General features: G+C 53.6%; 1 protein-coding gene across 1 annotated transcript in view; it reads right to left on the minus strand.

The window, feature by feature from the left end:
* CRTAC1 (cartilage acidic protein 1) overlaps positions 1 to 14,003 on the minus strand; it is a 150,034-nt gene continuing 136,031 nt past the window's right edge. Inside the window, exon 15 of the mRNA XM_047701427.1 lies at positions 1 to 845. Within this exon, the coding sequence (XP_047557383.1) occupies positions 709 to 845 (137 nt within the window). The 3' untranslated portion in view covers positions 1 to 708. The remainder of the gene's footprint in view (positions 846 to 14,003) is intronic.

Here is a 14,003-nt window from a genome sequence, read left to right on the forward strand (position 1 = left end):
TAGAAATCTTGATGGGCGGCTGGTCCAGGGCTGGGTTTTATGTCTGCTCGCCTGGAAAACTGTGTGCACACATCCCGCCCTCAGTCATTAGCAACTTGAGTAAAATTGCTAAAAAAATAAATTTTGCTAGAAACTTGAGACAAAAAAGAGTAAAGAAAACACCAACACCGGGATCCTCTGTTCACCTCCCCCCACGTGAGAGGGGCTGCTTTTTATTGAGCCTTTCCTAAGAAGCGGGCATTGTGCTTACTGCTTTACATGCGTGATTTCGGTCCGGCCCCAGACAAACCCCGAGACTGTAGGATCACCACCGTTTTACATATCGATTAATGGGTGACACGGTAAATGACCCGTGTAAGGCCACATCGCTGGAGTCTAGGCGAGTGAGGCTTTGAAAGCAGGACACCGAAGTCCTCCCGCTTCCTGCAGTGCTACCGACCGTCCCGGGGGTTGGTGACTAGCCCCTCTAGAGCAGGAGGTTCCGAGCTGGGTGTGCGCCTGCGCCGAGGAGCGGGGCCCTCGGGGTGGCTGTGCACGTGCCCCGAGTGCTTGCGTGCGGGAGCGCGGCGGGCGGGGGTCTAGCGGCTAGTGCCGCCATCCGCCCTCCTTGCTATCTGGGAAGCAGCCCCGGCGGGCCTCCCGCTCACTTGCTGGCCTCCAGCTGCGGGTCTGTCCGCCCCTTCTCAGCAGCTGCCTGGGCGTCCGTCCTTAACGCCGCCGCAGATCGAGATCTCCATCTACGAGGACCGGTGCAGCAGCGGCAGCTCCAGCAGCGGCAGCAGCTCGGGCAGCGGCAGCAGCGGCGGGGGCGGCGGGGCGGGGGCCCGGTGACTGGCCGAGAGTCCCTGCAGGGAGGTGTATGGCCGGACTGAGGGCCTCTCAGACCTGCGGCGGCTGCGCTACCAGAGCACCCGCTTCTGAGTCATTCTCTGGGCCCCGTTCTGCTTCCCGGGGCGGGAGGGAGGGTGACTGGCCCGGTGTCCTTGCGGGCCGTCTCCCGGCGCCCCTCCCGCACTCCTGCCCCTCGCCCCTGGCAGGACGGCCCACTTCCTGATCTGGCATTTTCCCCAGGGGTCAGGTCTGGTCAGGCGCAGCCAGATCTTCCAGGGGAAGGCTGGGACCTGGTGGGAAACGCGATTTGGACAGCCCTTCTGCCTCTCCACTCCCAACACCCCGGAGGCGGGGCTCAGGTCCCAGAGAGAATTCCTATCCCGCATGATTCCTCAGCCCAAATCCCACATCCACCAGGACTCTCTCCCCGCAGGGTCCTGCTCCCCGTGGCTGTCTCCCAGTGTCTGCTCTTTCTGGTGCCACTGCTGGGGCTCTGCCTGTCTGTGAACCTGCCTCCACTGGATTCGAGGTCTGGGGAGATGGGAGCCACTCAGTCCCCTCTTGACCCCTTCTAGACTCATGGCTTCCCCTTCCCCCACTCAAAGCCTGAAGGCCACATGGGCCTTGCCAAGAAACCTCCTGAGATTTTGCAGGACACCGGGCGCTGGCTGTGGGGTGCACAGCCTGGGGCTCTGGGAGGTCATATGAGGCCTAGAGAAATGCTTCATGGAGACTTGTAGCTTTGGGGGCTTTGAACCTCCAGGATTGGAGTCAACTTCTCGAGATTGGAAACTGTGTGTATGAGAGAATGAGTGTGTGTGCACGCAGGTGCGTGTGTGAGTGCATATACATGAGAGCACTGTGTGCGTGAGTGCACATGTGGCTGTGCAGCCGTGTGCGTGAGCACACACGTGAATGCATGTGTGTGAGAGCACATGTGTGAGTACACTTGTCCATTCCCCTTTTGTGCCAGGCCAGTGACTGCCCCTCTGCCTCCTCTCTTATCTTTGTATGTAATGGTCTGTGGCTGCTTCCCTGCAGAGGTCTAGCCTGTCCCTTTGTAAATAAATGTCCTAAAGCTCCTTGCCCCTTGCCTGGGGCTGCCAGCTTGGCTCTTCTTCCTGGTCTCTTCCCCACCTGCAAAGTTCTCCCCACCTTCTGATTCTACTGTGTACATTCTAGCAAAAGAGAAGTTGGGGGTCTGGGAGAGCAGAGCCAACCTTCTGGAGCCTTCCATGTCCTTCTCCCAGCCCTCCCGGTCCATGACAAGGCAGCAGGGCCACACATGCTGCATATTCAGCCCGCCCAGACTCTGGAGCTCTCTAAGGCTGCATAAGCAAGACTTCCTTGGATGTTCAGAGGAGCTGGCAACCTATATGGGAAAAGGCAAACTCCTTTCTTAAAAGGGAAGAGAAGCACCCAGCCAGTGAGGCTCTGTCTGCCAAGGCCCAGGGCGCCAATGAGGAAGAAGCAGCCCCCATGCCCGGATGCCCGGATGAGGGACAGCAAGCGACTGCCTGCCTCAGCCGGCAAGAGGTGCTAAAAGGGCATCTGGAAGACCAGCCACTGCAGGGAGCTTTCTAGAACCAAAGAGAGGCCTGGTTTTCTTTTGGATGAGAGAGCAGCCTGTGGGAGGGTGGTGCCTACCCAGGGGGCTGCAGAGGGCAGCCTGGTCCCTGAGCCCGAGGGGCTGGGTCTGCGTCCAAGGATCCCCCAAAGAGGGCGGTGACCCAGTAAGCTCCACGGCAGCCCCCCGACTGCCCCCCGACTCCTGGGCCTGGCCCATGCCCTCCCTGGCCCACTGTGGGGCCAGGCCTTATGTCTGACCGGTGCCTCTCCTGTGGGATGGCTGGGCACAGGTGATGCAGTGGCCTTTGGTTTTATTATTTCTTTTTCCAATAAAAGGACTTGCCCAGCTTGAGGCTCTGTGCTGCTTCTCTCCCCTGTGGTGGTGGGCTGCTAGTTCCATGCCCCAGGCCTACAGCGAGGGGAGGCTCAGCCGCCCATCTGGCTCATGCCAAGGAGGTGGGGCTGAGCATGTTCCTGAAGGAGCATGAGTCTGACCCGGGCAGGACCCACCCTGTCTTCTCGGAGTCTGTAGTCTAATGGGGAGGCTACATTTTGGATCCTTGAATCTGGAGCCTTTATGGGAGGTTTGCAGCCTTGGGTGGGGGGAACCACTTGACTGAAAGCCAGGGCAAAAGCAAGTAACGAATTGATTAAATACCCATTATTTGAACCCTTAACCTGGGTTTAGGGACTGTTAGGAGCTGGATCACAGAAGTCACTCTGTTTTAAAGACTAGAAAAGCATGTGAGTGTTGGAACCTAGCAGGGTTGTGTCTTGCATTCTATAAAACAAAGTAACATTTACTGAGCACCTATAGTGTGCCAGATGCTTTGGTAAATCCATATACTACAGCTGGGAGGGGATTTAAAGATCATCTAAATGAGGCAGAATGGAGGCCCAGGGCAGCCGCATGACTTGCACCAGGTCACACAGCTGGGTGGGATCATACCAAATCTAGAACGAGACCTCCTGACCCACTGCTCACTCTGACACCATGGGGACGGCATCCCAATGGAAGTTGCCTTATGCTGCGGGGCGGCCAGGATCACATGCTCAGGTCTGTGGACGAAGAGAGGGTCTCACCAGACTGTGAAGACAATGGCTCCAACCTCAGGGTGGGGGCTTTGGGGAGATCCCCTCTGGGGAGTGCTGAGAGGGACTCTGGTGGCTTCCATGCTTGTCCTTGCAGCTCTGGAGAGGCAGTTGGGCCTTAGTCTGAACCATGGGGAGGCCTGGGCCCACTGCCTGTGCTCAAACCTGGGGGGTGTGTGTGTAGTGGTCACAGTGGAGGTGGTTCTTTAACACGAGGGTAGGTTCATTCTGTCCTGTATGTGAGGTTATCAGTCGTTATGTTAAACAATATTAGCTAACATTTATCACTTACTATGTGCCAGGCACTAGGGTAAAACCTGACATAGTCATTCAATCCTCACAACAACCCTATGGTATGGACTTTTATTCCCATTTTACAGATGAGGAGACTGAGGCACACAGAAGTTAAATAACTTGCCCAAAGTTGCACAACTAGGAAGTGGCAGAGCTTGGCTTTGAATCTAGGCAGGCTGACTCCAAACAAACTGTGGGCAAGATGAGTAACCCAGCTTCAGGGACCCTATCAGAGCTCAAGGTCCTCAGCCATCCTAGGTAAGGATTTGCCAGGTTCCCAGGTTAGGACGTGGAGCTGTGCCTGGGTCCTCCAAGCCCAGGGCTGGTACCTCTAGGCATCACGAGAGTGGGGGTGGGGCTGTGCCCTCACAGACCTGCGGGGCCCACAGAGGCAGCCTGGTGAAGGGCAGAGTGGGGAGAAGCAGGTGAGGCGTGGCTTCTCCCTCCCTGGCTTTCCTCGGTGGGCTCAGTTACCGGGGGGAGTGGCCTCTCCGGCGCGTCCCGCCGCAGCCGTGTCTCTGCCTCCCCCTTGCCAGTCAGGAACAGGCCCTGTCAGGCCCCTGGGAGCACAGGAACCCCCAGGCAGCTCTGGGCTCCCATTCCCTTCCTTACTGCCGCCAGACTCCGCTCTCTAGCTTCCTCTGGGGTGTGTGAAAACCACAGGGTTTACAGCAGCTCACTGCGCCACCGAGTGGCAGAATCGTGCACTGCACCCTGGAATCAAAGCCCCTTGGGAAACATTCCTAGAAACCCCCAAACCCGAAGCCGCTTCCACCTGCTTTCAGAGGAGATGTGGGGCAAAGATGGAGTCCAGCTGGTGGTGACTCTCTTTCCGGCCAGCCCCGGGGTTCTGCCTTTTTCCTGAGAACGTCTGGCTCCCTTCTCCACAGTTCCGGAAAGACTTACAATTAAGGAAGTTTTCTGGCAGGAGGCACCTGCACCTGCTTTTGGCTTTACTCTTGACCAAAGATGAAGGCAATGCAAGTAGCATCCCTAGTGAGACCTGAATGGAGCTCAAGCTTCATGAGAGTAGCACATGGTGGAGACTCCTTGAGCCTCGGTTTTCCTCCCCAGCTGTAAAATAGGGGTCCTAATACTTGACAAAATTGCTCAGATCAGTGCCTCTCATCCTTGGCTGCAATCACTGTCACCCAGCAAGCAGGCGAAACCACTGATCTCTGTCTCTATCTCCGAAAATGCTGATTTCATTATTCTGGGGTGCAGTCTGGACATCAGGATTTTTTTTTTAAGTTTCCCTGGAGATTCTAGTGTGAAAATGAGGTCAAGCATCCCTGATTTCGACAGTACCTAGAGCCTAGGAGCCTTTTCATGGAGCTCTGAAAATGTCAGAGACCCAAATAAAAGTTATCGTTCCAGAAAAGCAATGAGATGCAAAATAACTGCACATGATGATCCCACTTATAGCAAATTCTAATTCAGGCAAAACAAATCTATGGTGTTAGGGGTCAGGAGAGCAGCTGCCCTGGGGTGGGGTGTAGTGAACGGAAGGGGGCCTGGGGAAACTGCTGGCTGCCCATGATCTGTTTCTCCAGCAGAGTGCTGGCTGCACAGATGGGCTCACTTTGTGAGAACTCGTGGAGATGTACACTGAAGATTTGTGTATTTTTCTATACATATGGTACATTTCAATAAAATTTACCAAAGTTTATTGGCTCCAAAGTAGGAAAAGAAAACACAACACTGAAATTAATGTTTCATTGCATATCTACAAAATGTAGCACTGTCCAATATTGTCAACTGTCAACTGTGATTCAACTCAACTCTGTGTGTGTGTGTGTGTGTGTGTAATTTAGGGTGCTAAATGGATGTCTAGGACAATGTTTGATATGATGAGGGGTGGGGCATCCAAAAGCGAAGAAGGTCCCTGGTACCTAAGAAAATCTTAAAAGATCCCAGGTTGACCCCAGGAGCTCTGAGCCTTGACACCATTATGTACAAAACCATGTGCCTTTATCAGGGAAAGGCTTTCGGCAGATTTGCAAGGGGCTATGTGATCACCCCCTAAGAAAAGGCTGAGAATGGGGCACTTGGGTGGCTCAGTCGTTAAGCATCTGCCCTCGGCTCAGGTCATGATCCCAAGGTCCTGGGATCGAGCCCCGCATCGGGCTCTCTGCTCGGTGGGAAACCTGCTTCTTCCTCTCCCACTTCCCCTGCTTGTGTTCCCTCTCTCACTGTGTCTCTCTCTGTCAAATAGATAAAATCTTAAAAAAAAAAAAAAAGGCTGAGAACAATTGGTTTTGAGGAGTCAGTGAGAAACTGGCCGAGACTGTGCCTACAGGAAATAAGTGTCCCCTAATGCCTTCTGAGGTTTCCACGTGCCCCTCCTCAGGCAGCTTTGGGAGGATTCATTCTTCTGGCAGCACCCAGGGCAGACGGTGCTGAGCTCCCAGCTCTTCCTCTAAGGGGCCATTTAACGAGCTTGTCCGGTCAGCGTCTGCTGGATGGTAGGACTTAGCCTGCAGCCTCCTGGAGCTGCACCGGGGCTTGTGGTTTTGAATCAGGGACGGCAGAGGAGGTGGAGGAGTGGGAAGGGAGTCAGAGGGCTGCCACAGTCTGCCGACCCCGAGTCATGCACTCAGCTACCCTGAGTCCCAGCTCTGTCCTCTGCAAAATGAGAGCATGAGGAGAATGCATTTTTGTAAATGATGATCTATTTCTCCAAAGTAAAATATTACTGTTACTGCTGAAGTTACACCAGGACCTCATTATATACTGGCCTCATGCTACAGACTTAAAGCCAGGTTCCAGGTTCTTGCATAGAAAAAACATATTTATCCAAGGGTTTGCTGATTCCCTAATATATGCTAGGAACATTCATGTACATTATTATTCCATTTAGTTCTCTCACACTCTGGTGGGTGGTTATATTTGAATTCTTATTTTATAGATGAGGAAACTGGTGTTCCAAGTGGTTAGGTAGCTTGACAAGCGCCCACAGCTAGTAAATGTCAGAGTAAAGACCTGAACCTAAGTGTCAGAGCCCAAACCCTGCTCTCATTCTGCCAGCGTGTCACAGGTGAGTGGGAGACTCCGTTTGACCTGGATTCCCTCCTAACGGCAGACTCCAGACCTAGGGAGAAGCATGTGGGCAAATGTGGACACAGAAAAATTAGCTTTACAGAGGCATGATGGGGCTCGTTATTTTGGAGTAATTCAAGTTATCGATTTCTGTAATGGAAAAGTGACTGGGGACCAGCTACCACCTGAGAGCAGTCTGAGCAAAGCCCCGGAAGGGGGAAATGTTATACATGGCTCACTGGACCTTGTGGACGGCAATGGCCTTCTTCCCTCTGTCCCCTGTTCCTTGGTAAACTCTTGGAGGGTGGCGGATCCCGTCTTACTCATCTCCACCACCTCTGTGCCCCTGGCCCATGTGTCTGTCAGGGGAGTGGACAATGCAGCCCACCAGGAGGGCTGGCAGGGAGAGGCAGCAAGGACAGGAAGGTACAGATGTTAAATGCCCCTGGGGCAACGTGACCTGAGATCCCCTTAGGCAGACGCAGACCGGTAAGCGGCCCCGAATGCTACAGTTCAACTGCCACGGACTAACTCAAAGGGTAGAGGCAGCGACCCCAGCCCTCCGCTGTGCTGCGCAGCTGCTCTGAGTTGCCCTGGCCGTGAGATCTCCTGGCTCTGCTCATGATCTCCACCTGTCCTGGGAGGCGAGGGAGGGAGGAGGAAGCGTGCATCCTGACCCCGCTCAGCTCCTGCTGGGGGCTCCCTGAACGCCAGAATTTTAAGATGGGTGAATCCTCCTGGGGCTGAGTACATTTCCTGGAAAGTCTGGGCCTGGGGCCCTAGGGAATGGAGCTTCACGGTTGGGTGGGTGGATGGATGGACAGACAGGTGGATGCATATAGAGAAGATGGGTGCCGGGAGAGGACTGAGGGTTCAGAGGTGAGTGAGAGGGCGGCCTGGCTGGAGACGGATGCTCACAGACCCTGCAGAGGCAGGTGAATGGATGGGGACCGATCGGCCCTGTGCTCCCCGGGGCAGATCTATGTAGATCTGGGCTGGAGCTCTTCAAAGGAAAGATACTGTGGCACCCGGTCCCCAAATGAACTCTGCATTTGAGTGATGGATGTGTCTCGTTGGGAAGGATTCTTACAGGTCTAACATCGCCCCGGTTAATGACTTATGGATTGTTGTAAAATCAGGCAGTGCTAGAAGTGAAAGCAGGAGATTAAAGGGCCTGGGACAGATTTTATAATAATATCTGCATTTTATCAGTCAGGCACTGCACTGCGTGCCGTGCAGGCTTTAGCTCGAGGCTCTGCGCGTTGTTAGGCTTCCTTTCGCGGAGGAAGAAACTGAGGCTTGGAGAGAGGAAGTGGCATCAGGTCACTCACAGGTCGTGTGTGTGGGGGTGTCTGGGAGTCAAGCCTCAGTCCGTCTGATCCCAGAGTCTCAGGGCAAATAAAACGTTTTAAAGGCAGATGGAAGGAAGGAGGGAGGGAGGGCCATAAGAATTTTGGATCAGCCCTCTAAGAAAGAATGCAGCATTCTGGCCCACGAGACAGATTCTGTGTTGGGGTGAGGCTTTGAGACCCCTCTCTTCCCTCTTCCCTCTCTTGTGTCTGCCTTCAAGCCTATAATTCTTGAGCCAGGGGACCTGAAAATGCAGTGAAACTATGTACGGGGTTTACCTTCCTCCCCGTGGCCCAAACTTGTTCCTCTGCCATGGTCCCCGTGGGCAGTCGGGGAGCCGATCGGGCTTGTCTCCTTCCCCAGGAGCTCTGTACTCAGGTCTGGGGTGGAGGGAGGAGAGTTAGCCCTTAGATTGATCTTTTGTGGGAGGGAGGACTACGTTAAGGATTCTGGGTGATAGGTCCTTCATGGCTGCTGAGGGGCCATGAAGAAGGACGATGAGTTCCCTCCCCAGCGAGTATTCTGAGCCCCAGGGTCCCCTTCAGGCAGGCAGGCCAGGCTCATGAGGTTCTGGGCAGGGCTGATGCAGGTCACCCCCACCACCTCTGTGCCCCTGTCCCATGTGCCTATCAGGGGAGTGGGTAATGCAGCCCACCAGGAGGGCTGGCAGGAAGAGAGAGGCAGCAAGGACAGGAAGGTACAGATGTTAAGTGGCCCTGGAGCAACGTGACCTGAGATCCCCTTAGGCAGACGCAGACCGGTAAGCGGCCCCGAATGCTACAGTTCAACTGCCACGGACTAACTCAAAGGGTAGAGGCAGCGACCCCAGCCCTCCCCTGTGCTGCGCAGCTGCTCTGAGTTGCCCTGGCCGTGAGATCTCCTGGCTCTGCTCATGATCTCCACCTGTCCTGGGAGGCGAGGGAGGGAGGAGGAAGCGTGCATCCTGACCCCGCTCAGCTCTTGCCGGGGGCTCCCTGAACACCAGGATTTTAAGGTGGGTGAATCCTCCTGGGGCTAGTAAGTACCCTCCTTCCCCCATTCCCGACTTTGGCTTCAGCCTCCCTTCGCAGCTGAGCGGGACCCGCCGTGCACTTACTATTTCCACTGGGCTCTTTCTTAGCTGGGCTCCATGGGCCAAGCATGGTTCTTTGGTTTGCTCGGTGGGCACTTACGCTGACTCTGATTCTGGGTCAGCACCGTGGAAAAGAATGAGCTCTGCACCCCCTCCCATCCCCCTCCTGTTTCGGAAACCGTTGCCAGACAGTGGCAGGTCTGAATCACCGCTTTTGCTACTCAACTGCGCGTATGAAATACTTGGAGTTTTCTGGAGAAGGAGGCAGGGGGAGCAAGGAGGAGCCCCAGGTGGGTGTCTGATTCCCCACTAGGCTGTGGTCCTCTGGAAGTCACTGTTCTTTTTGGGCTCCAGTTTTCACAGCTGAACAGGATGAGGGGGGACTAAATGACTTCTCAGATCCAATCCCCAGGCCGGGTCACTAGCTGCTGGTGGACCTGTGCCTGTGTAGCCTGGTCAGTGGCATGGTCTCCTTGCTCAGTTTGCCTGATTTTATGGTGATTCTCTCTGGGAATGGTGCTGCGTGAGAACAAAGCGGAACAGCACCACAGCCCAGACCCCAAGAAGGTCTGCTCTGCTCCCTTAGGGCTATATTTGGTCTTGAGGTCTCTTCCCTGCAAAGTTGTCAGCTGCCTGAGGGCGGCCAAGGTCCTCCACATCTCCCACACAGCAGATTCCCGGGAGACCTGGGCCACAGCAGGGCGCTCCGGGAGCCGTGGGAGCTTTGGCACTGGATAGACCCAGGCTCCATCCTGACCTTTGTTACTTATGAATATTATTATTTTTTAAAAGATTTTATTTATTTGACAGACAAAGATCACAAGTAGGCAGAGAGGCAGGCAGAGAGAGAGAGGATGGGAAGCAGGTTCCCCGCTGAGCAGAGAGCCCGATGCGGGACTCGATCCCAGGACCCTGAGATCATGACCCGAGCCGAAGCCAGAGGCTTCAACCACTGAGCCACCCAGGCGCCCCTACTTATGAATATTATCAACATTGGAAATTCATTTGGGGCTTTACTATGTGTGAGGCACCATGTTGAGTGTTTTAGATAATCTTGTTTAATATTATGACTCCGTGAGGTAGGTATTATCCCCATTTTACAGATGAGAAAACTGAGGCTGGAGGACAGCACATCTACTTTACATTTCTGCTCAAATGCCTCTTTCCCAGAGCAGGGCTCTCCCGCCCCCAGCCCAGCGCTCTCCTCTCCATGTGCCTTCATGCTGCTGCCCCCACTCCAGCACGCCTGTCCCCTCTGACACACTATATCCTTTACTTCTTAGTAGTTTAGCACCTGCCATATGTCACCAGGCCATTCTGGAATCTTTGGCAGTGTTGTACACAGACGTACGGGCTAAGACACGAGAGCAATGCCCAGTTCACAGTATGAGTCCCACCAGGGAATGCCAAGTGACGGTTGAATAATTTGCCCAGGTGTGTGTTACCTGGGGGTTGCTCGCCAGAAGGCTTCGGTGGCCGGTCTGAATCACCGCTTTTGCCAGTCAACCAGCTCTGGGACCTTGGGGAACTTGTTCTTTCTGAGCCTTGCTGCTTTGGTAAGAAAACAGACAAGTAACATTTATCCCATAGCACGGGTGTGGGGAGTCCTGGGGCCGTTCATGTAAACTTCTGGCCACATGATAGGCGTTCCGTACATGTTAGCTCCTTCCGCCAAGGAGGGCTTTTTTCCTCTTCTTGTTTCTCATTTTTCTCTCATGGTCTACCCTTCCACCCCTTTGCCGTTCAAGTCCCGTTCCCTAGGAGGACGGCTGCTAAAGGAGGGGTTGGTGTGATCTGTGGCGTCAACCAGCCCATGTGCTCTCCCCGCCTCCTTCCTCTTCGGGGATGTGTCTGTTGCTAAGGAGACACCACCTCAGGCCTGACAGGATATGGCTGGGGTTCTGGCCCACACTGCAGGCGAGAGACTAGAGATAGGGCTGACCCCGAGGAGAGAGAGAAAGGAAGGGACTTGGCTAGCCTCCGGGGGTGGGCTGGCAGTCTGGGTGGGATGTCACGCTGGAATCTGCTGGAAAAACCCAGCTAGCTCCCTAAGAAAATGAAGTGTTTGTCTTCTTGCCTCTGTGGGGCCTCTGGAGAAATGACCAATGGCCCTTTTTGGGAGGCTGGAGTGGAGCTCCTGTTGGGTCACAGTCTAGTGGTGCCGGTTGAGGTGTGATGCCCAGACCCTGGGAGGGGGCCATAGCAGCCAGAGTGACGCATAATCAGACTCCTGGCCCTCAGAATGGCACCTCCCCAGAGCAGGGCTGGCGACGGAGTAGAAGCTTGAAGAAGCTGTGTGGGTGATTCACGGCTCTGCCTTTGCAAAGGCCGGCCACACCGGCTGGTGAGGGAACTTGGCCTGGACACTACTGCCTCTTCTTGCCGCCGAAGTGGACTCTGTGATGACTGTCACAGGTCCTAGGTCCTTCCCAACCCATCCCCTGCCCCTGGGCAGCATGGAGGGATGGTGGATTTTTTTTTTTTAAAGATTTTATTTATTTATTTGACAGAGAGAGATCACAAGTAGGCAGAGAGGCAGGCAGAGAGAGAGGAGGAAGCAGGCTCCCTGCTGAGCAGAAAGCCCGATGTGGGGCTCGATCCCAGGACCCTGGGATCATGACCTGAGCCGAAGGCAGAGGCTTTAACCCACTGAGCCCCCCAGGCGCCCCGGGATGGTGGATTTTTGTCACCAGTTAGTGACCGCCCCCCACCCCCCCGGAACAGGAAGGAAGCATCTGTGTTAAGAGCTCAGGCTGGGGGCCAGACTGCTCTGATGGGGTCCTTCCTCTGTTTGTCCAAGCTCTGTGTGAGCTGGACAAGCCACTTAGCTTCTCTGTAAAACTGGGGTCATCACAGCACTTCCCACTTGGGACTGTTGTGAGGATTACACACGCTGATTCTTCTAAAGACCTTCGATCTGGCCCAGACACACCAAGCTCACTAAACGTGGCTATTCTTCTCATGTGGAGGGTACATTCCTGGGGGACAGGAGTGTTCTTGGGCAGAATAAAAATGGTATTAATATTATTATTACTAGAGTGAGCCGGGGCCGCCCCAGATGGGGCCCAGCTCTGTTTGCGCGACCCCTGTAGGCTTGTACCACTCGTCAGCCCTGGAGCCATTTGCAATTTTTGTTACAAACTCAAGTCACGTAGAAGGCAAGGGTGATGTGAGGAGCTTGAGCGGGGCTAAGGGACAAAGAAAGGACTGAATTGTCTGTGCCCAGAAGGGGTAGGCAAGCGTGTAGGTAGGTACCTGCGGGTATCAGAGGAAGGGGAGTTGGACGAAAGTGGGATGGGGAGCCTGTGCCTGGCTAGCTTGGTGTGGCTCTGGGGCCAGTTCAGCACAGACCAGCAAATGTACTGGACTGGGGGGGACTTGGCGCAGAAAGCCTGGATTCCTGGCCCAGTGGGGAGGCTCTATTATTTGGGGGCAGGTAATGCTGAGTTGGATCAGTACTTGCCTGGACTCTGTATCTTTTAGCCTTGTATTTCTCTCAACACAAGCACCGTGGAGGCAGGAGACGTGATGCCCTTCATTGGACCTTGTCACCTTCCTCATGGAAGGGACCCAGTGCTTATCACACAGGAGGTTCTCGATGAACGCTTATTGAATGAATATTTGAATGAGTGAACAGATGCAAGGAGCTTGCTTTCTGGTGTAGGCACCCAAGAATTTAGCTAGATTTTTCAGAAGGCCCCTGTAAGTCCTGCTGTCATCCCATACATTGGGCTCCTCCATCTGGCTGAAGGAAGACAGTGTGGGGACAGTAAACTCTACTTACCAGTGTATGCCCAGAGCCTAGCTCAGTACCTGGCACATAGTAGCAGCTCAACTAATACTTGTTGAATGAATGAATCACATCCAGAGTAAGCCTTCTTACCCTGGAGCTGGGGTATTGTAGTTGTGCTCTTGACAGCTGGGGGAATTTGGAGGTCCTCTCGGTAACTCATCTGGTCCCCCTCCCAAGCAGGGTATGGTGACACAAATGTACCCTGTTACAAGAAACTCGCTGTTATTACTTTAGAAGGTATCCTCTGAAGTTTGCTGCCATCCTGAATTTTCTGATGTCCTTGGCAGGGTGTCTCATGAGCGGTCCTGTCCCTTATTTCTCATGCTGTTGTGTGGAGCCTGTCAATGGACACTGTTATCTTGTCATTTAGCATTACATTTGGAACTACTGCCTCTGTGAGTTTTGGGTTTTACTTATCTTACTATCTTAGATCTACTTGTTCCTTTCGAGAAAGGCAGTAGCTTTCAGAATGACTAAGGAATAGGTTGAGCAGTGACAGCCTGACAAGACGATGTGCTAGGAAAGGGCTCTCGCCTTGCCTGGGGACCAGCTGGCTCTGTGACTTTGGGAAGATCACTTCATCTCTCTGAGCCTCATCTCTGGGCCCATCCATGCCTTTATTCTACATGAGCACATAGGATGGGGCTGCCCAGAGGTGGAGCAGTTTTTAAGTTGTTATATGCTTTCCTGTGAAAATGTAGCTGTTTTTATTTTGAGACTTTTCATTTAAGCTCCTGTTCTGAGTGTAAAAACAGTACTACCTATGAGGAATTCATATTTTGTGATTTATTGGGAGTATTATTATTATATTAGAAAATGGTAGGTTTTTTATTAAATATGTTTTTAAAATGCTTGCTCTGTTCTTAAATGTGATTTTATTACATCCTGGGGCAACTTTTTTCCCCATGAAGAATAGATCTGTGATTTATAACAAGCCTTCAGTACCGAGGCTGCTTGTGAAGA

This window comes from Lutra lutra, chromosome 14 (genome assembly GCF_902655055.1).
Source record: "Lutra lutra chromosome 14, mLutLut1.2, whole genome shotgun sequence".
NCBI classification, from domain to species: domain Eukaryota; kingdom Metazoa; phylum Chordata; class Mammalia; order Carnivora; family Mustelidae; genus Lutra; species Lutra lutra.